This window comes from Sinocyclocheilus anshuiensis, unplaced genomic scaffold, assembly GCF_001515605.1.
Source record: "Sinocyclocheilus anshuiensis isolate Anshui unplaced genomic scaffold, SAMN03320099.WGS_v1.1 scaffold869, whole genome shotgun sequence".
NCBI classification, from domain to species: Eukaryota; Metazoa; Chordata; class Actinopteri; order Cypriniformes; family Cyprinidae; genus Sinocyclocheilus; species Sinocyclocheilus anshuiensis.
In genome coordinates this window covers 433,986-461,026 of record NW_015558630.1, presented here as the reverse complement: position 1 = coordinate 461,026, position 27,041 = coordinate 433,986, and the positions used below count along the sequence as shown (strand labels likewise).

General features: G+C 37.1%; 2 protein-coding genes and 1 long non-coding RNA gene across 6 annotated transcripts in view; 1 reads left to right on the top strand and 2 right to left on the bottom strand.

Moving 5' to 3' along the window:
• LOC107680764 (uncharacterized) overlaps positions 1-14,756 on the bottom strand; it is a 33,355-nt gene extending 18,599 nt beyond the window's left edge. For both annotated transcript variants that reach the window (XR_001633181.1, XR_001633182.1), the window contains exon 1: positions 14,645-14,756. This is a non-coding gene — a long non-coding RNA (uncharacterized LOC107680764). The remainder of the gene's footprint in view (positions 1-14,644) is intronic.
• LOC107680763 (prepronociceptin-like) lies at positions 2,833-16,275 on the top strand. The gene is made up of 3 exons (XM_016476809.1): positions 2,833-2,919; positions 12,919-13,071; positions 15,620-16,275. The coding sequence occupies exons 2-3, from the start codon at positions 12,949-12,951 to the stop codon at positions 16,208-16,210; spliced, it is 714 nt and encodes a 237-aa protein (XP_016332295.1). The 5' UTR covers positions 2,833-2,919; positions 12,919-12,948; the 3' UTR covers positions 16,211-16,275.
• A 1,466-nt stretch (positions 16,276-17,741) lies between these two features.
• Positions 17,742-26,276, bottom strand: LOC107680796 (zinc finger protein 395-like). 3 transcript variants are annotated; one of them, XM_016476844.1, is made up of 10 exons: positions 25,939-26,276; positions 23,236-23,469; positions 22,941-23,128; positions 22,758-22,864; positions 21,591-21,784; positions 21,389-21,489; positions 21,064-21,295; positions 20,789-20,887; positions 20,090-20,208; positions 17,742-19,153 (listed from the first exon to the last, which is right to left on the bottom strand). In XM_016476844.1, the coding sequence occupies exons 2-10, from the start codon at positions 23,377-23,379 to the stop codon at positions 19,042-19,044; spliced, it is 1,296 nt and encodes a 431-aa protein (XP_016332330.1). In that variant the 5' UTR covers positions 23,380-23,469; positions 25,939-26,276; the 3' UTR covers positions 17,742-19,041. The 3 variants fall into 3 exon arrangements, with proteins under 3 accessions (XP_016332330.1, XP_016332332.1, XP_016332331.1); XM_016476846.1 differs by having other exon boundaries at positions 20,789-20,869; XM_016476845.1 differs by lacking the exon at positions 25,939-26,276 and adding an exon at positions 25,834-25,920.
• Positions 26,277-27,041: the final 765 nt, after the last annotated feature.

Sequence of the window (27,041 nt, the reverse complement as noted above, 5' to 3'; positions counted from 1 at the left end):
ACGTTCAAGGTCCAGAAAAGTACCAAGATGATCGACAAAGTAGTCCGTGTGACATCAGTGGTTCAACTGTAAAGTTACTAAGCTACGAGAATACTTTTTTTGCGCAAAGAAAACAAAAATAACGACTTTATTCCACATTTTCGTCTCTACTGCGTCTCTACTGAACCACTGATGTCACACGGACTACTTTGTCGATCTTCTTGGTACTTTTCTGGACCTTGAACGTGGTAGTTACCTTGCTGTCTATGGGAGGGTCAGAGAGCCCTCAGATTTCATCAAAAATATCTTACATTGTGTTCCGAAGATGAACGAAGGTCTTACAGGTTTCGAACAACACAAGGGTGAGTAATTAATGACAGAATTTTCATTTTTGGGTGAACTAACCCTTTAAACACCTCCTTTCACTGAAAATTCATTATTTTTCTAGCACTGATTCATAGAAGGTGCCAAGTGATGACATTAATTATCAGATCACTGAAGAAAACACTTTGAAAATGTTTAATCAAGATAGATATTCTGATGAGGGGTTCTTTTTGAAGTATTTCCTTTGTTTTTCACTGCATTGCGTGGGACTTAGACTTCTGTAATATACACATTTTATCTTCCATGCATCATGCCCTGAGTCTGTAACACAATAATCAGCAACTAGTGCAGATACAAAGCAACAATTCTGCCCATGGCAGACTCACCCTAGAGCTGATCCCTAGAATATCTCACAAAATGCTTTCTGCTCTCTCAGCAGGAGTTTCTTCTCTGGCCCCATTTCCTCAGCATGGTGACACACTGCAGCCATGAGCGAACACAACTCATCCTGTAACACACTTATCAGATCTCCTCCTCCATGCCACCCAGCTGAGAGCTACAATGATACATCATTTGGGCCAGAAGACCTTGTTAGCATCACGAGATGGTCATCTCAGCGAGAGGCTGTTTTTACCATCACCATAATCAGAGGTTTTCTATATACCCGCCCAAGGACAAACACATGACTGATTAAACTCACTTTATAAGATCTGGCTTAAGCAACTGTGGAGCCCACAGCTGGGAGGGCCAATTTTCTGGTCCCTTCACCTGTAGACAGAGTGCTGGCCTGTTCTGATTTGGCTGTTTTGGACTTGCCAGACAAGACTGGGTTTCAATTCACAAGCGGCTCACTGCTAGAAAAGCAATCTCAACATTTTCGAGTCCTTACATTGTATTTTGGATTTTGCTTCATCACCATGAAATAGTTTTATTTTAAAACTGCCATTCATTGTGAGACTATGCAAAGGAGCTTTCGCTATCCGTCAGGCACATTTATCTATGGACTATTTCCTATAAAAAACACACTCATCGTCAGACATGTTCTGACTCACTGGTGACTGTCTTAAAGATTGATTTTTCACAACTTGTTCAGGGAATGTTGTTTAGTATAGCACCAGCTAACAAAAATATGTTCTAAGAATGTTTTGCTAATGTTCCCAATAAGTGATGAAAATGCTATTTCTGAACATTCAAAATGACTAGTTTTTTATACTTTTTAAAAAGTGTTTTTCTTGGTTATGCAAACGGTAAGGGATTAATACAATTTGAATAAATCTAAAATTAATAGTAAATTATTATGATTGGACAATAGAAAGAATTTAAAAACATTAGATTTTTTATAACTGTGGATTCTTTATATTGTATTTTACTTTTGGTCAATCACTTCTGTGACAGTGTTTTAAATTAATTTTCACATTTTTTAATTGTTTTATAAAAACATTAGCTAAAACTTCGTCTCAAACAAACTCATAAATTACAAAAAAAAAAAAATCATAAATTCAAGAAACTTTCCCAAAGAAAGCTCACAAATAATATTTCTTTAAAATCTCAATTGTTTCACCTATACAGAAATATAATTAAATTGAGAACAAATTGAGACTTGCTCATGCTTTAGTTTTCTCCTGCAAAAAAAGACACCTATTATCTCGTGTCTCTTCTAGAGTTTCATAATGTCTTAAACTGTGTTCAGATCTGCCAAGAATATGAACTCGGATTAAAATAAAATGTATTCAGATACATACTAACTAACTTTTATGAAGCGACTAGGTAAATAGAAAAAAAATGGTGGTGCATCAATTTTCACTCAATGCCTAGTAAATTTCACAAATAAATACAAAGAAAGGGCAAGTAACACATTGAATTAAATGCATTTTTGAAGTAAAAAGACTGAAATAGTATTTTCTTGTAAACATACTCCAGTAATCTTTGTTTTATTTCCAACTTTGAATTTTTTTTACAGTGTACAAAAGACCGACCTATGAGCAATAAAACATTTTCTTTTCCTTGGATCAGTCTCTTAAGATGTTTGGTTTAACCTCTCTAATTCCCATTGTTTACCTTTAAATTCATAATTTAAAGTTTTTATTGCTTGATCAATATTCATTTTAACTTCTAGACTGCAAATGAGATATTGAAAACGGCACAGATTGAAGTTTAATCCATTGCAATGCCAATGGTCACGCTTTTTGCACACAGCTCTCAAAGCATCATTGTCTTGGAGCATCACTTCATCAGAGGATGAATGGATGGAGGACACACTGTGAATGAGTGTGCAAGTATTCTGGGAAAATGTTTGCTTGTATTTTTAGTTTTCTAGTTTGTTCTCAGAGACTGCAATCCTTGACGTAGAGATAAGTCTTGACGTCCACCCATCCCAATACGTAAGACAGTCTTCTCCTGTCCTCTCTCTCTCTCTCGTCTCTCACACACACACACACACACACACGTAAAACAGGGGGTTAGGGGTTGGACCACAGGGAGGGGTGTGTCTCTATAAGACAACCAAGCAACAGCATCCACTTAGGAAACAAACAGAAGCAGACGATAGGAGAATATAACCGCCTTCAGTTTCAGCAGATCTGCTCAGGACAGGTGCCTGAACCGCACACAACTCAGGTAGGCTGACAGAGGGCGAGAAACACTTTAGATTCACATCAATTTACTCAGGCCACTTTGCATGAATCTGTTTGCTGATTATTTGTCATTTAGAGTGTGCAATACAATTTTTTTTTTCATTAAACTTAAAGGGATAGTTCACTCATTTACTCACCCTCATGTCCTTCCAAACCTGGAAAAATGTCTTATCTGCTAGAGTTAGTTTGGATTTAGTGCTCAGGTTTCAAAACTAAAGAGCGACAGATAATTGTTCGTTGATTTCATGTGAGATGCTAATGAATTAGCCTTTAAATATCGTGGAGCAATTCTGCCTTGGGTAATTCAGAATGCGACTTTCTAATGTTGCACTGCGCTAGATAATTTCATACTTGTTGTGTACCACAGAGTGTCACTAAAAGCTCGGTTTTAGCTGAGATATGAAGAACTGTGGCTATGATCATAAATAAAAAAGTGGTATACTATTCATTAAAAGAAAGAAAGAAAGAAAGAAACCTGGCTGACTTCAAGGGATAGTTCACCCAAAAATTACAATTTGATGTTTATCTGCTTACCCCCAGGGCATCCAAGATGTAGGTGACTTTGTTTCTTCAGTAGAACACAAACGAAGATTTTTAACTCGAACCGTTGCAGTCTGTCAGTCTTATAATGGAGGTGAATGGGAATCATGGCTTTGAGAGTAAAAAAAAAAACATACACCGACAAAACCAAATTAAACCCTGCGGCTCGTGACGATACATTGAGGTCTTAAGACACAAAATGATTGGTCTGTGCACGAAACTGAACAGTATTTCTATCGTTTTTTACCTCTGATTCACTGCAATGTCCAAACTGTCCTGAGCGCGTTCTCAACAGCCGGCGCGTGACGCCGATGACATCAATGGTCCATTTGAGAGATAGGTGGCGGTAAAGCACTTATAAGTCTGCGATTCGTCGTAAAGCAAGAAGAAGAAGATAGTTAAAAATCTTCGTTTGTGTTCTACTGAAGAAACAAAGTCACCTACATCTTGGATGCCCTGGGGGTAAGCAGATAAACATCAAATTTTCATTTTTGGGTGAACTATCCCTTTAAAAGGAAAAAAAAGTAAGTGCTATTGATTCCTTCTGTGCAAATTCTTAATTTTTTAAAGTTGTATAATAACATTACATTTAGGTGATTATGTAATAATCATGGCAATTGCCTCAGCTCCTCTTTTAAAAACTTATAAAGAAAAATCCACATGATGATTAATTTTTCACAAATATGATACAAAAATCATTCAGGAGAGGTGCAGCTAGGATATTTGCAAAATCTAATAATAGTCAGATAATTCTCCAGAAGGCCCCGAGGCAAATGTATCGGCTCATCCAAAACTCATGGCATAATTTTAGCCACTGTGAAATTGACTCCTGATTAGCGGTCCTTGCGGTGTTTTAAATATCCTGATGCACAAAAAGCATAATCATAAGCATAAAAGCAAAATATATCAGCATAATGACAATCAATGACTGCAAATATTAAAAAAAAAATAATAATTATAATCAGCTTCATCATGGGCGACATTTGACTCTTGAGTCAGGGGGCAAGAAAAAAATATATATATATTTGAAATAAATACATCCGAAAAAAAACATTTTGTTTTTATTTAAGCAAGGATGTAAAACAATGCACTACCGTATTGCAATTCATCAAAGCAGTCAATCCAACACAGTCAAGAAGTACTGTGGACTAGCTTTGGCTCGTCCTGCTGACTTGAATGGTGATGCTTCCCGTTTGTCAGTTGATGGCCTTTCATTTTTAACCAGAAATGTGCACGCTGCTTTTCTGATGTTCACTGAAGTTTTCCGTGTCTTTTTCCCGTGTCACTTGAAATGTTTCCGTTTTGAATCGTTGTTACCAAAGGCGAGACACGTGAGGAAAAAATAAATGATCAGTTGTGGGACTATATTCTCATAATACAAGTCATAAATCGTATACCATTCATCGCTGAACTTTCTACCGTCCGTTACTAGAAATGAAATTAATTACTGGTTGATATGTCCCGATCTCAATTTACACACGCTTTTGGTCCGTGAATTAGATCTCGCTCGGGACGCGCGCTGTCTGTGGAGGTTTGGCCAGGACTGGTTCCAGAATTACATCAACATATTTTATGTTCCGTCCATTGCCAATCACTGCCATTTCGAGAGTGAATCGCGCATAAATATGCGGATGTCATTCCCCAAACTTTGCAGGGTGTAGCCTATGTGTCCGAAAAATTAAAGTTTCTTACAAATTCTGAATGGATTATACCCTAGAAAATATATAATCTTTATCACTCCCTTTATCACTAAAAAGCTTCACGAAAGCTTTCATCTTCGTTCATCGTGATCTTACAAAGTTCCGTTATAATCAATGAAGCTCTCTAAACTGCACAATGAATCTCTTATTTACATCGCGTCTGCACTTAGTCATGAGATGATTCACGAGCATGCAAAACTGCACTTAAAAACTGCGGCGCTTTCAGCGGTGAGTGAACTCTGACAAAACGTTTCTGATTGGCCATTTCGTTCAAGAAATCAACAGATATGTCTTTGATTGGTTACATTGCTCAACGCTGCAAAAACACTTTGAGGGTATTTCGGGCTTGGCTAAGCGCTCCAATTGCAGCGGGGCCGACATCAGGAATTCCATGACTAAAAATTTGCAACCCACCCAAATGTCGCCCATGAGTTTTATAATAAAAGATTAAAGGGGTCATATGATGTTGCTAATTATACTGTCTTTTTACGCGTTGCATCGCGCCGCGTAAACATAAAACCATGTCTGCATTTGTGATCGGAGAAATGACAAACAAGTGCTACTCTACACTGCTCAAAACTCGCGTTTGAATCGTCAGTGGCAAATTCTTTAAATATAAAAAACGTACTTACAGTCTGAGAGTCAGAACAGCCGGCATTGTAGTCTACTCTACCAGGATCAGGAAACAGTCCTCCATAAAATGCGCTGGACACATCTGAATATTTGGGTTGAACTGTTCTGGAACAGTGTTGTAAATACAACTTAACCACTGATTTCTAGTCGTGTCCTCTTTTGGAAGGCCAAACAAAGTAGTTTCGCTTTCAAATAATGAACATTCACTTAAATAGCAGCTTGTTTAGTGACGGTATGTGAGCACACAGCCAGACCCACCTGAACAGCAGATATGCTAAAATGCTTTGTTTACCTTGCTGTGTCGCGGGAGTGCAGCAGGTGTGAGTAGTGAGAACACGGAATGGAGTTTAATTTATATGGACTCTGAATGAGCCAAGTGCAATGGATTTGAGGAAGCAGCAGCGTGGAAGTCAAGGCTGTAGCTAAAACGCACAATGGAGTTTAATTTATTAGGGTATTTCTCAAGTGGAATGGATTTGACTGACGGTGCTCTGAAAAGTGAACAGACATATGCGCTGAATTAGAGATTGTAAAAGTGAGTGGGTCCAATATCATTGGTCTTAAAAAGTGGGTGGGCCTTGTCCCATGCGGTAACCTATTGCTTTATGAAAACATTTGGCGTAGATATTTTTATGATCTTGATAATTTTTCATGCCTAAAAACATGTATGAAATACTCCATATTACATATTTCTTTGCAATTACCCGTATCCAGGGCCGGTTCTATGGGAGTGCTTGAGGGAACAAAACGAAAGTAAGAGCACCTCAGTTGAAGCTGTAGAAATAGGATACTGGCAAAACATTTTCCAAATGCTCCAGTGTGAATTTGTGTTTGAACTCTGGAGAACTTCAAAGGTTTCTGTTTTCAACGTGTTTTTGTAGCACTGATCAATGTAGACAATCACCAGCATTTTCTGTTGATTTCCTGAATGCATTGGCGTTAAGCGTTTTAAGTTAGAATCCACTCCACGCCACAGTTTTGTTTAGTGCTGCACGCTTGGGAGAGTCTCTCATTATAACAAACAAACTATAACATGATGTAAATAAAAGCAGTGTAGAGCTTCATTGATTATAACGGAACTTTGTGAGATCGCGATAAACTGAAATGAGTGACAGCTTTTTAATTATTATAAAAAAATGTCAAAATAGATGTACATTAAGGCTAGAGCACCCCCACTGATTTCAGAAGCACAGTGATTTGATTCTGGAACCGGGCCCGCCTGTATCTGGAGAAGCATGAGAAATTACAATTTTATATATTTCGATATTATATTTATATATTTGCCCCATATATGAAAGCCTTGTGTGTAGTGCTATAACACGATGCACTGTACATACTTTGAGCGACCATGCATGGTCCTCTCCAATACTGTGACCCAGATAGCACACAAAATTATATATAATTTTATGACAATAAAGTTCCCAGAATTCTGCCATGTCTGTTTTAAAATCATATTTGTATTAGGTCTCTGTATTGTTCTAGAGAAGCCTCTAGTTCTAGATGCTTCTACTTCTAATTTGACCAAAGAAAACTTGTTAAAATCAACATTTTTCTATATTAATTTGTGAAGTTTTCAAATGCTTATTAAAGGTGCAAAAAGTCATTAACAAAAACCTGAAAAGTCAATATTTTACTGAATAAAATAATACAAAATAGTATTTTGTGTGTACGGTACTGTTTGAAGATGGATGTGCAGTGCAGAACGGCAGTGTGATGTGACTCAGATTTATGCTTTCTTCTTATAAAACAATCATAATAACAGGTGTTACAAGTTTTTTTAATTTATTTTTTTTCAAATTCTAAGTAGTTTATCTACCATCTCTTGATTTTCCCCCCAGACTTTTTTCAGGTATTTCAAAGTATCCAGACTAACATGTCTGTTTGATGCTGGACTATGAAAAGCATTGTTAAACTGCATTGGTGTGAAGGACTGCACTGCAGGAGGAGTCCTTGATATTTCATCAAGGAGTTTCTCAGCCCTTAACGTCAGTTTAACAACTGCATTCAATGTGGCAGATGAAACAATTACATCACAAGCATGAAAACAACCTTAAGCGTTCTGATTAGATAATCTATCCTTATGTCATGGGCGTCAATGCAAAGCCCTGACAGCTATGTTTAAGTGTGGTGAATCATTCCATCCCATTGATTATTCCAGCCATTGTTCATTTATCATCAAAGAAACATTTGTGGTTATTGGGGCAATATTCCATTCAATTTGTGGTTGCGTTTATCTTCTAGTGAGTTTGTAGGTATGTGTGTGTCCGAACAAATTTGTCTTTGACCTTCATGGGCTGCAGCAGCCCTACTGAGACATACAGGTGAACAAAGTGCAGACTACAGTCTATTCTCCACCCCCCAGAAAAGATCTCAACAGCAATCAAACATCAGAAATCACAATATATAAACGCAAATATTTCTCATCAGATTCTTCAAAACCCAAATTATATCTGCACTGTCATACCTTCTTTTTTATAGTTCTACACTCTCACTGTATATCATAATACCTCATTTTTATTTCTCATGAGGAATTTAAGGAGAAACACAAATGATCTCCTGAGCTATGTAAGAGCAACATATGAACAATAAATGTTCCTCAGAGATGTTGTTACATCACTGGTCATTTCATTTATATTTCGCTATGCTTACAGCCAATAATAATGACACTTTTACTCAACTATTGGATCCTAAGGCTCATGGGGCTGGTATTGGACTGGTAATAATGGTCATTGATTTCTTTTCTGTTTAAATTGATCTAGTGCGTCATGCTTGAAGGAAATTGACGTCATTAATCAAAACCAGGTACAGCCGTTAGCGTCATATAGTCTCCACCCTAATTAAAATGATTGGCAGCACATTATGATCATATTCCAATATTTCTCTAGTTTATGGTGTCAGTGTCATATTACTATGTATCAGAAATATCTTGTTTTTACAGCAATTTCTCAAAGCTTTCCATCTGCAGTTGCACAATTCTGGTCTAATTAGACAGCAGTGAGCTGCCTGTCTCTGCCACTGAGAATCCCTCTGGTATCAAACTTTGATTATGTCGTGTTTGATTGAGAAATAAGCTGTGCAAAACCAGCCCCATTTACCTCTGGAGTTTAATTGAGCCATTGAGTGTTTTTAGCCAACCGTGTTTGGCATATATTCAAAATCTCAAGAGATAACACATTTAAAATGATGGACAATATCTCTATGACAGTATAGCGACTGGTGATGGAGACAGGAAATGAAGCAGAACTTGGAATTCTTTCCACTTGCTTTGTTTACTGGACAATGTCTGTCATTTCACGTCATGATATTTATGAGCAATGACACAAGTGCTTCAATTAAAATCCCAAATAAAAAATCCCTTGATCTTTTCACATATAAGAGGTAATTGTACTATAGAAGCATCCTGTAAATTTCAGAACTCAAAACTTTCAACAGCTTATATTGAAGCCAATCTGCAAAAACGACAGGTTGAGGAATGTGCCACTTTATGACATAAAAGTGTGGCTAAACACAGAGGAAGATCAACACTTGCTTCTATATCACTGCTTGTTTAGCCCCCTGCCCACCGATTCACTCACATAGTGGGTAAATATCAAGAGAAGAAAACGTAGGTCTACGCAGAAATTAAACGATAAAGATGCTCCGAAGACAACAAGTTGTGGAAAAAAAACGTTTTTGCATTGCCTTCCTTCTGATCCTAACATTAGAAAAGAGTGGATTAACTTTATTTTTAAGATCCAGACCGCATCAGTAAGAATTTGGTCCTTTGATCACTTCATTTTACAGCGGATTTGTTTACAAACAAGGCACAATTCGACCCAGGGTTTTCAGAAAGATTTAAACTAAAGACGATGCTGTGCCGACTATATTAGATCCGAAGTAATGCCGCACCACACGAGTGTGAGTAACTGTTTTTATTTCGTGCTACTATTGCTTTTATTACAGATCGTTTGATATGTAGAGTTATTTATGCATTTTTAACTTAAATCACAGCAGCATCCATCTATGAAGGATGTAGGCTGTCAAACATACTCAACTGTTAGCCAATCATAGCAGTGGGTATTTACTTCTGAGTCTACAATCCGCCACACCTATTCAAACAGAGCGTTTTGATGAGGGGGTCAAAACAGGGCAGAAAATAGCCTATTACTCCTAAATTATGATGTTTTTTTGATGTAAAAATCTTGATAACATTATAACTGGACCTCAGAGAACAGTACAAAATAATAAAAAAGGCAGTTCATGACCCCTTTGAAATATGCTGCTCTGATCCACCTGAGCCCCTAGCATCTGACGCTGCTTGTTTTCTGTAAATGTAATAAAATGCAGCAGCAGAACAGAAACACTGCTGTTGTCATAATAGAGTATTTATTTAATTTATAGTTACATATTTGTATTAATAATTTCATATTTTCATTCATTTCACCTTTTTATATTGTAACCCACCTCAGAACAAAAAACATAACAGATTATCATGAGACAAATTTTAAAATAAGGAATAAAACAACATTGTGAGAGATGGTCATATTGCAATATAGCGTCTTAATGTGAGCTATAGTCACATTAAGTAACACTGAGGCAAATAGGCTTTCATATGTTACAATTATTTCATATTCAAAACATTAATTTAATACGTTTATTAATAATTGTAATTTCTATGCAAATGCATGTATGCCCACATCCATGCAGCATTCAACTGTTTGTGTAAATAATTCATATTGTGGCAAAAATGCCACTTTAGACACAATGTAAAGATGGCATTAAACGATGTCAAAAATCACTAAATGTTTTGCTACAGATTATGAGGCACTGACATTCTGTAAATAGAGCACTTAGTCATTCCTTTTCAAAACAGAAAAGCTTTCTTATGATATAAAAAGCACAGTTTCTCAAAGTGCACCAATTTCCTCCTACTTAGTCAATAAGAGATTGTTCTTTCCTTTGAGCATATGAGATAATTCCAAAGGTCAAAAGTTAAATCACTCTGTCCATCTTGGTTTAGTCTATTTTATTACATAATTGAGTTAGTTAATTAAATCTTGAAGGCCTGCCAAGCTCTGCATCCCACATGTATGTATGAGTCTGTACAAACCGCAGTGAGATTAAGAACTTCTGGGGCACCTGAGGTGCACAGAAATGTGTACTAGTAATCTAAATTTAAATGAGAAACTTCAACCAGAAAAACAAAAGCTGCTGAAAAGGAAAAACTATAGTTGTAACAAACAATCCCCACTTGAAATATCACCTCTAAACAATGCTGCGGCCTGGCCTGAATCCATTCAATCTTGTAGTTCCTGAGAAAAAATAAATACATAAATGAACTAAAGGGAGCGACAAAAATCAATATCCAGTTTGTTCCCCCTGCATAAAGTTGTGTGTAATTCACTCACACTTATAATTATGTGTCTTTCCTTGTCTGTTACTTTTACAGTGACTAAATTCAATAAAACTCACTCAAGGGGTGCCTATTGATTCTCCGTGACTTACACCTTTGCTTTTGTTCCTGGTGACACCTTCAGTACAAGTGTAATGCAGGTGAAATTGATTTATCTTGAAGTTGCTTTTGAAGCAACTAAACAACTGATGGTTTGGTGGGCAGCATGTCACCGGTCAACTGTCAATGCTGAAACGTACATTCATCCGTGCTTTATTTGCTTGACAAGGCAGCTGCAGGATAAGGTTATTATTCTTAAAGCTTTGGCATAAAAAGGACTGAAGCGCTTTATAGTCCTTTCTATTGTTTGGACTAATGTGGTAACTAAGACTGCTTAACCAGCGTGCATCACAGCGGCTCAAATCCTCCTCCTTTTCTCCATTCTGCTCCCATTACGCCACAAGCACTAATTCTAGCTTTAATTACTACAGATGATGAGTTTTGATAATGAAGTACTGGCAAATGCCAAGTCGGTCTCGGATACATTAAAAAAGTACCTTTAAATATGATTAGTTAACGTCACACAGATAGGCAGCATTTTTTGTGAGGGATAATGTACATTCATACAGTCATTATCACAAAATAATCTCACCCTGAAGGAGTTTATTTTGCACTAATGACCTTCTGACTGTACATTACACAGCTACTTGCCAAAATAAACAAATAAAAGGTCATTAAATATTGAACTGAGTTGAAATTATTTTATTAAATTAATTTATCTTAGATTAACTTCTGCAAAGAAAAACAGCCCATTACAATGTAGAAAACAAGTCGCCCAGCAACCAACAAAACACTGCACCAATAAAACAACATTCATTTAGAATAAATTGTTTAATCTGCTATCAACCTTTTTCTAGGTAACATATTTAGAACGTTTTCATTTTTTTAGTACCGACTTGGTACCGAAATACCGGGTCTTTTGACAACACTAGACTGTAAGTAATTTTTTTTATATTTAAAGAATTTGCCACTGACAATTCAAACGCGAGTTTTGAGCAGTGTAGAGTAGCGCTTGTTGTTTGTCATTTCTCCGATCACAAATGCAGACATGGTTTTATGTTTACGCGGCGTGATGCAACGCAACACGTAAAAAGACAGTATAAGTCAATATAATCCATAATTATGTCCCCACTGGATGCAACAAATGCCTCGTTTATAATGGGTTTTAATGTTTTTGTCTCGTCGCTCCGGCCGGACAAGGCATCACAATGTGGCAAGGGGTGTAACATTTCCGTCACACGCTTGAGATATTTGGCCAATCACAACGCACTGGATAGCTGGCCAATCAGAGCACACCTCGCTTTTCAGACCGATGAGCGTTGTAAAAATCGACGCGTTTCAGAAAGGCGGGGCATAGAGGAGAAACAATAATGTACAGTATGTGGAAAATAATTTGTTTTCTTAACCTTAAACCGCATAAACACATTTCATTACACCAAATACACAAAATAATGTTCTTTTTAGCAATATCATATAACCCCTTTAAGTTCTGAGTTGGTTATTTTTGAATTGATTAGATTTGAGTCACAAAGATGGCAAATGATGCACTTGACCAATCAGAAATTTTCCAGTAGGTTGAACTAACGTATACACATACTGTTGTGTTAAGATTTATTTCCAGGAATCGTAACCTATTTTCTCTCTTGCACCATCATCTCTGTCTCTATCCTCTCTACAGACTGCACTTCGGTTGTTAACACACTGCGTGATGAAGACTCCACTGTGGACGCTACTGTTGCTTGGACTGTGTAACCCAGCATGGTGTGACTGCCAGAAGGATTGCCTCTTCTGCAGCCAAAAACTGCCTAATGAATATGCCTTCAACAATTTGGTAATTCCCTACAGTGTCCATCACTCCCCGTAGTAAAGAATATCACAAGACCTCTTACTATCTCTTCTATACAGAAGTGAGATTAAATGGAGTGCAATTGGAGACTTTTGCTTAACTTCTCAAAAAAGAATTTCCCTGAAAAAAAAAAAAAAAATCTCTCATATGTCGTCTAGAGTTTCAGAAGATATCTCAAAATCACAGATTGTGCCAACAATCAGAGATTTTCTATAAACTCAAATTATTTTATAATTTTATAGTTTTATGTTCTTATATACATCAATAATTATATCAGTTATTCAAGTTTTTTTTTTTTCAAAGGAGAAACATACAAAGTTGATCCTCTATTTTGTCTGGAAGACGATAAAACAGAAGGGGGAAAAACCCATACTCTTACAATAAAGGAGATATCCAAACCATAGAAACCAGAATATTATAGATACTATACTTAAGGTTATAGGATCTCTTGATATGGCAACCTCATAGAAACCACTCAAACACCCTAGCAACCGTAATGTGATAAAGCACCTTAACAACCAATGATACTAGTTTTTGGTAATACTTACAATTACATTTATTTTTATAGTTTCAGTGTTCACTATAATTTTTGTAATTTTGTTGTTTTTGTTTATTTAGTTTGAGTTATGTTTATGTTTAGTTATTATGTTAACTTAAACTAAAGAAAATGAGAAACCACCCACAACAGTCACAGGCAAGCAGCACTTTCATGTTCTTCAGAAAATGTACATGTCTAGTTTTATGTTACTCTGCACAGATCTTCTACAGCTTCGTTAATCTTATTTCATTTTCTGTACCGCCCAAGACCTATGGCCTCAATTGTATCGAATTTCCCTGAGACTCGCCTTTAGTTGACATAATCATAATGATCATAACAGTGGAATGTGGTTGTGCTCTGCAGCTGATTATAGCTCCGAGGAGGAGGACATACTCTCTGATTCATGTCAATAACACGCATTTGAGGGGGCAGAAGTGCTAATTTGGTTAAAGATGGCCCTTTGACTCAAAACAGCCGGAGTGATTCAGTTATCTTGTTGTGTAATTAAGTAGAAACACAATAACATCATTCGGCAAGGCTGCGTGCTTACGGAAACTGATGGGCCTGAGTAGCCCTCCATAGCACAGGCTCACCCTGAGGTGTTCTTGTCGTTTTTCAGCATGAATGAGCAGATATAGCTCTTCTGATAACTAACCAACTCCCTCCAAACTAAACTGCTAATTTAAAAGGTTTAACTGATTACACCGGATTACGAGGAACAGCTCGCGCTCCTCCCATTTTAATGCGCGATGGTCGTGACTTTAGTTTTTAGATGCTACTCAAGTTCTCATGAAATCCACTTTTCAGAAACACTTTTGAAAAAAAAATCTCTGGTCCAGTATACTTAAAGTTAAAACGGTCTAATTAAGCAATATCCACGAGCTGTTGTTCCAAATATACAGTACGCTCCACCAATCTCCAGATCAGACCAAATAGCTATAGCGAGTGTGATATTGCTTTCATACAGTTCAATAAACCGTTAAAAACAAGGTAATACTGGGTAACTTACATTTTACATACCATATTTCCAGTTACAGTTGTCTATTTTTCTTACTCCAAAGACAATTATTACACACGAAGCCAAACGAGATCGACCGCTGCAGTTACCTGTGTTTCTTTACTGATCGAAACAATGTTTTGAACGAATCGGTTGAGTCGATGATTCAATGATTCACTTGTAACCTGAAAAACGAGTCACTTCAAAAATGCGTGGCATTGGCAAGACGCTTGGCCAATCAAATTAAACTAAGGTTTCACTTAATAAATCCCATTTTACCTCCATGTGGCATATTTCTTAAGAAATTCATAGACAAAAAGGGGTGTGACTTAATTAAATCGATCAGTAATAGGTAGTAAAAATATTTTTCAGAACAAAACCATTAAAAAAGAACAGAAGTGGTTGCAGAGGACCTCCATGTGGCATATTTCTTAAGAAATTCATAGACAAAAAGGGGTGTGACTTAATTAAATCGATCAGTATAGGTAGTAAAAATATTTTTCAGAACAAAACCATTAAAAAAGAACAGAAGTGGTTGCAGAGGTGGTGTTGAAAATGATTTTATTGTTTAAAATCTGTTTTAAAAGATTTGTTGACAAGAATTTGTCAAAGTAGGGACAATTCTGATTTAATTTGAACGTACTTTGCTTTACTCTGCTGTAATAAAGAAACTGCTGCCAGCCTAAGCTGATCTTAGGTGGTCTCTCAGACTGGTCAGCCTTTTTGACTGGTTTTAGAGGGGTTTGGGGCATTTCAGCTGGTTAGACTGGGAGACCAGCTGGCCAACCAGCTAAAACTATCTGAACTCTCGTTTGGCTTGGGTGGAAAGCCAGCTTAAACCAGCGAGGACCAGATGACGTATAAATGATTGTGCTGAATAAGCTAAAGTTACAAAACATTCCACACACTCTCGTATTGTAATTTAATACAGTGTGACTGTATTAAAGCATGATGATGTTGACCTTGTAACATGTGTGTTTGTGCGGGTCTTCATTCAGGTGTGTCTGGTGGAGTGTCATGGTAAACTTTCTCCAGGCGACACCTGGGAGATGTGTCGCAGGACCATTGTGGAGCAGAAACCAAACGCCTTGCTATCGGTTGGCAATGGCATGCTGAAAAGAGCAGAGGAAGAAGCGGACATCTCTCTGCCTGTGGACCAGGATGATGGGCAGTATTCTGAAACCCTCCAGAGGTTCAACCACATAACACGGGCCTTGGGAATGGATGATCAGGACCAAGATATGCAGCTCAGTAAAAAATACAAGTTCCTGCAAATACAGTCAGCACAAGAATCCGAGGAAGAGCGGGATAGAGATAGTGAGATGGAAGGCGATGAGGAAGAGGCTGCCGTCCACCTAATCAAACGCTTTGGAGGCTTCCTCAAAAACAAGTATGGCTACAGGAAGTTCATGGATCCTGGAAGGTCTTTGCAAAAAAGATATGGGAGTTTCATAGGCGTCCGCAAATCCGCCCGCAAGTGGAACAACCAGAAGCGTTTTAGCGAGTTCCTCAAGCAGTATTTTGGCATGAGTACTCGAGCTAGTGAGTTTAATAGTATGTCTGCTGATGTCACCCAACAGAATGAATAAGCTTTGACCTTTGAAGTGAATAAACTTACCAAGCAAACCATTTGTTTTGCTCATTCGAAAGATATCATGCACCATTCTCCTCAAACACAAAAAGCTCTCATAGTGCCACAGGGTTAGATGTGCATTTACTCAATGAAGCATCTAATCTGTGTCAAACAAAGTTTACATTAAGTGATATTAGCTTGAAGTTTGAATAAAACTCTACAGATTCGATTTGAGACATATATAAATTGCATTAGATGATTGGTATTGTATATGATGGCCCCTGTAGTTTAATTAAACATTGTGTAAAGACCGTTTGAAAACGTTACCGGTTCCAAATTCATCTCCTTTACGACACTGCCACCTATTGGTCAATTAGAGTTCCCATAATGAAATTTCCATGAAAATGCTTGAAATTGAGGTGGAATGTCATATAGAGAGGTAATTACTAGGCAAAATAGAATTATTAAAGGAATAGTTCACCAAAAATGAAAAGGCTCACTCACCCTTATGTCATTTAGAGCTCCAAATGGAACGTAAATCAGCATTAAAGCCTAATGAAAGCATGAGAAACAGACTAAAATTTAAGTTTGCAAACTTTTAAAAACGTTTACTACGTAACTCTTTAAAAAAGTTTTTTTTAAACGTAGCTGTTTTTAAAAAGTGACCATTTCATATGAATTTCTACAAAGTAAATGTAGGCTTTTTTCTTTCTTTCTTTTTTAGAAAAAAAAAAATAAGCATGAAGGTTCACCCCTAAGCATAACCATCACTGGGGCGTAAACAGATTGTACAAAAACAAATGAATGAGATTGTACAAATTCATATGAATTAGCCATCAATTCACCAAAACGTATTCATTTCCATGAGAGTGTGTTGGGGAAAAGAGCAGCTTTAACAATCTGCTTAATATCTCCTTTTGTGTTTTAAGGAAGAAATAAAATAAAATGGGATCAGAATCATAAGCATAAGTAATTGCTATAATTTTCATTTGGGGGTGAACTATTCCTTTAAGGGGATTAAAGAAAGCTAATCTGTGTTTACTGTCTCTCTCGAAAAAATAAATAAAGCCAGATTTCGCATAAACCATTCCAGCAAAAACTGTAATATGCCTATACAAACATAACAAATTCTGTCATGCACATGCACACGGAGTTTGCATCCTCATCTAAGAGTGGGAAACCAAAAGCATTCATTAGAATTTTTTTTAACTGATAAAACTGATTTGTATTTGTGCAGATGAAATGATGTGTTTATGCAAACATTGCTAAATCATGCTTTTCCCTCTATTCTACTGATAAACTTCATGATGTTCACTAAATGAACTGTACATAGTAACTGAACTATGTCAATAAAATAGTTTACTATTTTCTGTGGTTTGTCATGCAGCAAATGATTGTGTGTCCTGAAGTATTTTGTTCATCATTAATTTGGATTTCAAACATAAATAATGAAATATTTTCCAACGGTTAACCTTATTGCATTTTGAAAGCACTCCGCCTAGTCATCCTCAAAAGTACCAATATTAAAATGCAATACTGTCGGTCGTACTTGTTTACACAAAAGTTTATTTATAAAAGGCATGAAGTGACATAAGTTTCATGAAAAGAAATTATACTTTTATCTTGAACAGATCTCAGTTTATGACTTTTCATAAAAGGAAATACTTGGGAAGTACTTTACAAAAATGTACAAAAAGATTGTTCTCTATGTGGTTCATTGAATGTCTCTCAGACTAGGATGTCCTTACACAGCTATGACACTGACTGTCAGAAGTTCATAAAGACTTATGGGATCTAAAGGTACATTCAGTTTTATGATGTCAAAGCATCATGCTTTGCGAAATATATTGAGCTACAGATAAAAACAAAAAAAGATGACGTACAGAAGTGTTGTACAATAAGAAAATATTTGGACCCAGTATTAAGAGTATAAACCAGTCAAACAATTGGTTACACATAAATGGTCATCAGATTCATTTCACATTATTATGCAGAGATGTATATGATGTATTATCTTGCTGAGATTATCTTTGGCAACAACACATTCCAAACAGACAAACAGCGAGTGAGCAGGCTGGGGCGAGAAGCACAAAAGTAAATGAATAATTGCATAAGATCATGCAGGTTTGCACAGATACTTCATTAGTATGGATGTGACCGAAAAGTGAATCATATCATTCCACAGAAGTATACCCTGTGACACAGAAATACACCGATAATGACACGACAGGATTTAACACGTCACAAATATCAAAATCGTAATAAAAAAACATTTTTTCTTCCTATTTCTTTTTCAAAAGTTTTTTACAGAATTTTGTGCTGGAAATCAAAGAAAAAGCTGCTTCTCAGCAGGTAAACATGGCATACATGAACATAAACGTTACATGCTATTGAAACATTTACTCTGCTTTCTTGTTTATCTACAATTAAGCATAAGCTGCCAATTTTGCCCCTGAAAGCAATAGCCCGCGGTAAAGACCTCTCTCCTGTCTCATATTAGTTTTTAAATTGGAATAAGTAAAATTTCCATATGTGTCTGATGACGACAATGTACAAACCACATTAAACAAAAAGTATATGACTGCTGCTGTTGTATATGGCTGCATACCGCTTGTAAAAGGAAGGTCAGACTTCATCAGTTCTTGATATAAGATGCAGGAAGACTGCAGCATCAACATGGTTCCTTAGCACATTTTTAAAAAAACACGCAATTGTAATGAAAGCTGAAAAAGTCTTAAGTCACAAAAGCTGCTCTTTTGGTTTCTTCCAACCATAGTTCCAGGTACGATCCCCTCTTGTGGGTCTCTATAAGGTTAGTGTTCTGTTTCCATCAATCTAAAGAAGGATTCAGTCGAGGAATCTCTGACATGCCTTTTTCCAGCGGCAGGCCGTGCACCACTGGTCTCGGTGTTCAATGCCGTACACCTTCCGGCATTTCTTGGCTTCGCCCCGAATCCTCCTGTTAGTATGAAATAAATTCAGAGTTAAATTTAACATTTCATCTGAATACAACAAAACAATATGAAAAGCTATTCGCAACACATTTTAAAGGTGAACTGTATAATTTACACTACAGTTCATAAGTTTGGGCTCAATATGATAAAAAAAAAAAAAAAGACATTAATACTTTTATTCAGCAATGATATATTATACAGTATTTCATCAAAATTGAAAATAAAGACTTAAGATTATTACAAAAGATTTTGGTTTCAAAAATAAACACTGTTCTTTTAAACTTTATATTCATTAAAGAATCCTGAAAACAAATGTAATACAGTTTCCACAGAATTATTAAGCAGCATAACTGTTTTCAACATTCGCCCTATTCGGACGGTAATTGTTTCTCATGGGAACGTAAGGTATTTTCAACATTTGCAGGGGCTAGTCAGTGGTTTTATTGCCATCCGAATTCAGAATGTCTGTGTTTATTTTCCTACAAAGAATCCTGAAAACAAATGTAATACAGTTTCCACAGAATTATTAAGCAGCATAACTGTTTTCAACATTCGCCCTATTCGGACGGTAATTGTTTCTCATGGGAACATAAGGTATTTTCAACATTTGCAGGGGCTAGTCAGTGGTTTTATTGCCATCCGAATTCAGAATGTCTGTGTTTTTTTTCCTACCACCAGTGTAAAACAATCCCAGCCAAACTGGACTAGAATTAATCCATCCGAATTTAAAATGTACTGTGTACAAGTTTAGCATTTTATAGTTTTGTATTTATTACTACAATGTTATTAGGTACTTTTATTTTTCTCTGCCCACAATAATGCCAATCATTTTCTGATTTCAAGCTCAAGTTTTTTTTTTTTAATCAAGCAAAGTTTATAAATGAAGATTGACAGCAACCATAAGAGACTGAATAATTACTAAAGAAACAATCAAATCCCACCTTGAAGTGCAATGGTTTCTTGGAGGTGAAACACAGGCAGGAAGTGGCCTGAAGGTGGCATTGTTATTCTGGAGCCACTGTTCACCAACACTCACTGAACGACGGCGGAATGGTGAGCCCTGGGGAAGGGCAGAGAAAGAGAGAGAGAGACCACCATTAGTCACAGAATGACGCACTGCAGTTTATGTTACAGCTGCAAACACTACTCTACAGTACAAACAATGCATCAGTGCAGCAAAACTTTAATTTAAATGCATTAAGGCCATTACATGATACATTATTTCAGGAGACATAAATCAGCAAGTAAGAGGTTTAAAACTGAAAAGCGAGATCAAAATACACAATACCACAATATTTTTGATTTTTCAACCTAGTGACAAGCATGTGTTCAGACAAAGAGAACACAGTGTCCCCCAACTCCACTAGATGGCACTGCAATACCATCCACATTTCTTGTGGGCGGAACAAAGGACACGAAAACAACATGTGCATGTTACTCCCATTTTCAGTGCAAAAACACAGAATGTCTTTGCGACCGCGTGGTGCTTTGTGTGTTCTGAAAGCCTCAGAGAAAATGCTGCATAGCCAATTCATTACCTATAAATATTCACAGCGAAAAGGCCTCTTTTAAGACATCTGTGCTGAAATTTCTCCAGCCTTGTAGATAATAATGGAATCAGTTAATAAAGAAATGCTCACCTGTTTGCTCTGGTGAACTGTGAGAGATGGAGTCCAATGACAGGACACAGGAACAGACACTGGTTTGCTCGGAGTCACAACCTGAATGGGTGGAGGAGCCTGAGGAATCAACATCAACGTATTAAACACTCGGCCATTTTTGTTCATTTATGTCCATAAATGTTCATTTACTTGCAAAAAGTGACATGTGACACTGATAAGATCTTTGATGGCACTACACACTCTCAAGAGAAACATGTTGTTTAATGATGCCACAACAATGTCAAGCATCTCACCTGGTAAGAGTGCTCAGAATGGACCTGCCAGAAGCTGCCCGGGGCGGACTGGCTGAGTGGGCTGGGCTGGAGCATCTCGGGGGTGGTGGGAGAGGGGGGCGTGTGCCAGCTGGGACTGGATGGAGAAGTGCAGGAGGGCCGGTGGCCACCAGAGGGAGTGATCTGTTCCAAGTCCTGATAGACTTCAGTGTAGTAGAAGTCTTCTTCCCTTTGGGAGTGCTCATCACTTTGTCTGCAGGAAACATAATACGCCGTGTGATTACAATAAAAATGTCCCATATTGCTGCATTCATTGGTTAGAACGTATGGTGCTTGTGATGCTCACCCAAGATGAGAATTTCGGATGTGACGTTTGATGCCCACTACTGTGGTCAGTATTTTTCCACAGTTTGGCCACAAGCACCGATATGCAACTTTTACTGAGTTCTAGAAGGTGGAAGACAACATGAAAAAGATAAGCTACATGCTGCATAAACCAACACCTAATATATTAGGTTTTATTCATTTTATAAGGTTTTACAATGTACCTTGCGTTTCCTTGGCGTTGGCTCATTAAACAACATTTGGTCCAGTTCCATGTCCAGGCCTTCATCAACGAGAGGGGCGCTCTTGTCCATCTCTGCGATGGGTGGGGATGGGGCGGGGCTTCCATTTCCATGGTCGCAGCTCCAATATCCACCATCATACAGTTCGCCACCACCATTTTCTATTCCACATGAAGCTAATACAAACACAATAACAGATCTCTATGAGAAGATTAGCTTCATCAAAAACGTAAATGTCCTTTATACCAGTGGACATGTGTCCAACATGTTAATTATCAAACTAAATAAATTGATTAGTTATTTAAATATTATAAAAAATCTATAAATACAATGCTGATGTAATACATAATGAATTATAATATATATAAATATACACACTACTGTTTGGGGATCAAAGATTTTTTTAAAGAAATTAATACTTTTATTGAGCACGAATGCCTTAAATTTATCAAAAGAGACAGTAAAGGCGTTTATAATATTACAAAAGATATCCGTTTCAAATAAATGCTGTTCTTTTTAATTTTCTTTTCATTCAGAATCATGAACAAAAAGTATCACGATTTTCACTAAAATACTTAGCAGCAATGTTTCTTGAGCACCAAATCAGCCTATCAGATTGATTTCTGAAGGGTCATGTGACACTGAAGACTGGAGTAATGGCTGCTGAAAATTCAGCTTTGCCATCACAGAAATAAATTACATTTGAAAATATATTAAAATAGAAAAGTTATTTTAAATTGTTTCAGTATTTCACAAAGTCAGTTTTTACTGTATTTTTGATCAAATAAATGCAGCCTATTTTACTTCTTTCAAAAACAGTAAAAATCTAATTTATTTAATTTTTATATAATTATATTTTTTATATTTTATTCAGAAGTTTCAGAATTTAGGCCGTAGGATCTTATTTACTCTGGTCCTTCAGGAGTGATTAAAAAAAAATCACAATAATATGCAATCCTATTTTAGCTGCTTTAAGTTTTCGTTTTACCAATGAAAACCGTATATGCATTTGTTAAGGATTTCTTCTTGGTCACTAACACCTATCTCAGCAAGCGTTGAGTAATCTCAGCTGGTTTATGCCAGATTTGTGCAGTGCATTGTTTGCTTGTGACTTTACAAAAACAAACATTAATGTAATGTTCTACTAACCTTGAGTTGCGCTCCCCTGGGCTGAGTGCTGGATGACTGGACTGCACGACAGACTTGTAAGCACCATTGCAGCCATAATCTCATCCATGTCCACTGTCTCTGGACTCCTGCAGTGTTGAAATAGAGTTATAAAGGAGTGTTTCTCATTCAAAGGGTCATTCCGACAACTATAACAAGACGTACCTTCTTGGCACATCAATGGACGAGGAGACTGAGGAGGTATGACTGGATGTGGGGCTCGTCCACACGTCTTCCAGCTTGCGATGAACGTGCTGGTTGAGCTGCGGCAGGAAGATAGACACTTCATTGTCCACGTGGTTATGCTGTTCGACCACACCTCCACATTCTTGGCCTCCGCAGTGCACATACACCTGAAACGTATCAGGTAAAACACCATGAAATGGCTGAGCTGAACCTTGTGTACCGCACCTGAGAATCCCATTCATATTTTGATTAAATCTACAACAATAAAGCTTACCTTCTGTCCTGGGTAAAGCTTGCTTCTGTGAGGCCCACTATCCGGGCATCCAAGGGGTCCCGTTTCTGTCAGGCCCTCAGCTGAGGAACCACACACCAGGGTGCCCAGTGGGGACCGTTTCCCAAGCCTGGTCTTCGGCACCATTTTCCCTTCCTTGCACCTTGTATCTTCTTGACTGCTTTGAAGAACTCCTGATGGAGATTCAGCAGTGCTATTCAAACGACAAACAGGAAGCTGAGAAGAGGAAACAAACAAGTGATTACTGTTTTGGCCACTCTGCACATTTTATTGCCAGAAAGAGAGCATGATGTTTTGGATATAGCAATTTTCTGTATGTCTCATTTGGTGGTTTTATTGTGTATATATGAGGAATAGGCCAAAAAAATTCTCAGTTTGGACACCCTGCTCTCTAGATATCAGTATCAGTACTGGAAATTGAAAAACCCAGCGGTCGACCATAAGTTGTATTCAAACAAAAAAGCATTTATGACATAAAATCATAATTAAATATATATGATTTAATAATAATATATCTAAATTTGTAATGTTGTATAAATAGATATATTAACCTTGCCATTTACAAATTCGGGGGGGGACAGGCCACTGGTGTATGTACAAAATATTAGTATTAGTCTCAACATTGCTGTCACCAACATTGCTGATGCATGAGTCACCAACCATCTTTATGTGAAACATCCGACAACTTAGTGTCAAACTATTAAGTCATCACAGGACGAATGATGCAAAATCTAAAGTTTACATGCAACTGTGCACATTGACTATGAGTCATTGTCAGCACAGAATGAACCCCAGGGAAAACTACTTTAAACTGACACAGTTCATAAAACTGCTATGGTCATGCTAGGCCCTGTAACTTCAGAATGTTCACTCAAGAGTTTAGGGCACAAAGGAATCGACCATTATTACCAGCTGCTGTCAGGTATTAAGTTTCCTCTCTTCCAGTAAAAGGTGACTCGGAGTAACTGTAACTGATTGAAGTGAAAATTTCCCTTGATTGCCAAATACTACACATTTAATAGCATGAAAGAGAGATTACTTCTTGCAATTTTTATTTTATTTGTATTATGTATAAAGACAATGCAAACGGAATAATAGAGGTGAATAAGATAATGTGCTTCATCCAAAATGTAAATGTCCTGTAAACCACTGGATAAGAGCTAGATACTGAAAAGTGACAGTAAAGACCTTTATAATGCTAATTTTCCAAATCAACGATTTTCCTTTGAACTTTCTATTCATCAAAAAATCCTGAAAAATATCAGCTTCCACATAAATATTAAAAAGCTGTTTTCAACACCTGATAATAAGAAATATTTCCTGAGCACCAAACCAGCATATTTCTGAAGGAAATGTATTAGTATTGTGTATAACAGAGCAGACAAACCATTAAAATGACTTGATATTGACCAAGATGATAATATTAAAATGTTACTGCTTGTTTTTTGAGTCTAATAAGAACTATTTTATTCTCGAATGTTAAAATAATAATAATTTACAAAATAACGTTTTTTTTCATGCAAACGCCTTTTATTTACATCCACCCTGCAACAAAATCCATTTTCCTTCCCTAAATCTGTTAAAAACTAATTATATCTGGGTGATTATAAAAGTTGAAGAATATAAGATAATGGTTTCGGGACATGAATGCTCGGTACATAGAAAACTAGTTACAGAAAGCCACGCTAATCGAACCGGTTCAAAAAACGACCCGGCTGTTCTATTACGTCATAACGTAATGACGTCATAGCGTGTTTCCTGACCGTCTATGTTCCTGACACACCGGCGTGGCATATTACATGTTAAAACATTCCAAAGACGCCATTCAGGCACATAGTGCTGGTTTATACTAACAGGGGTGCTTACCGTGATTTAATGTATCCCCTTTTTTTGCAGTCAAGATTCAGCGCATAAAAACAAAGTAAGAACTAATAACTTGCGTGTACATTGAACATTCTCAGGGCTGATACGTTTTAGCATAAAATATTATTTATTAAACCACGGTCTCGTATAAACTTATATACAATCATAAACGTTTTATTTGTAACATTTCTGTTGTTTGGCAATTAAAACAACTCGTTTCCGACCTGTTTGAAAACCCAGGCCGATTCATTCACGTTCAGACCGGTTTTGTGAACCCGCTCATTCAAGTCACTGAAGATATCGAACTCAAAAGAACCGTTCGCTTCAGTTGCTCACCACATGCTCGCAGCCGCGTTGCAGAAGCGTCGCGACTAGAACCCGCAGCCGGAGCAGATTAACCATCTAGTAGGCTATTCATTCAAAACGCTGTCCTTGCAAAACTGACCAGAATGTAGCAGCTGGACAGTTAATCTCTTCCAATGAGGAAAAGATAGTTTCTGCACATTTCTAAGCCGGAATTAATGAACCAACTGACTTTTTTTCATTCCGTTTAGAAACAGTTTTTCATAACAAATGCAAAAATTCACAGTTGTGTTGATATTAGTACAGAAAAACTAAAACAATCTTACTCCTAAAAGGTTTTAAATCGAAGTACAACATCGCATAAAAAAACCAAAAGCCTTTTTTTATACTGAATCACTGTAATAGTGTACTAACCTTAATGGCAGCAAACAATGCAGTCTTGACTAAGAAGCATACAGAGCAACCAAAAGACACGAATGCATTAAAACAGAAAACTTTCAATGAACGCTGCGCACGTACCTTTGCCAATTTTCAACACACCCCCCTTCCCACAAGGCTCGCTCTGACCGGCTGTAACTTGAAAATGTCTTTTTTCAGAGCCCAGAGAACGGCTTGTATTCAGGTATTCAAAATCCTGGCCTGGATTTTTTACAATTACGCATAACTGTACTTGTTTGATAACGCACCAAGAGCGTAAGAACACTACTATGAAAGCTGTCTATTCTAAGCTACAGTGTTCACTTTACACGCCATGGATGAGTCGAGTTTCTGTTTGGTTCAATTTTAATCCGCATCGCTTCCGTCTTCACAGAGACGAGACGTTCCAGTGTAATCCGATGCCGGGTTTTTCACCCGGCGCCTTCTAGCGGGCTTCTGCTCTTGTAGTAAACAACCTGACCATGTGGTAGGCATGTCGACGCTCATTGGCTGAACACCGCTTTCCAAGACACACGCCCTACAATTCCAACTTGTTTACGCAGAAGTTGAGGAAGGGTCAAGAAACACAATGGACACACACAAGGCACTGTATTTCACGTACTCCTGCACCTCTTTTATTAACTCTCGGTGGCTTTTCATTACTCCTGTAAAATACGTTTTCACAGGAATGCAAAGAAACAACGTGCAAATGGCTGCATTGTTGCTTACTGTGCAAATCATAATTTAAAACGCGAATTCCAGCACATTTTTATTGCATAACATTAAGTGTGCATTAAAATTGCACTTTTTTTAATGATCATATGTCTGCATAGTGCAGTATTTGTCTCTGTGCATGTGTGTGTACAGAGTTGCAACTCGTGGCTGGCTGATGTTGCATTGTATGGATTTACTTTATAGGATTAACCCTTTGGGTCATCTTTGACTTGTTTTCAGGGAAGAATATGCTATTAATATATATGCTGTTACAAAATATACAACATGCCGAGTGGTTTAAATGCAAAGATTTAGCCAGAGTTGTCTTCACATTTTTGAATAACTCTTTTAACTGTTTTGGGGGCCTAATACCATAAGCGAGAGTCAAGTAATTATAATGGTTTACTTTGAGAGGGTTAATAAAGTGTTAATCTATATGTTTACCAAACAGCATGTTGTATTTAAATGTACAACAGAGAGTATAAATTCAA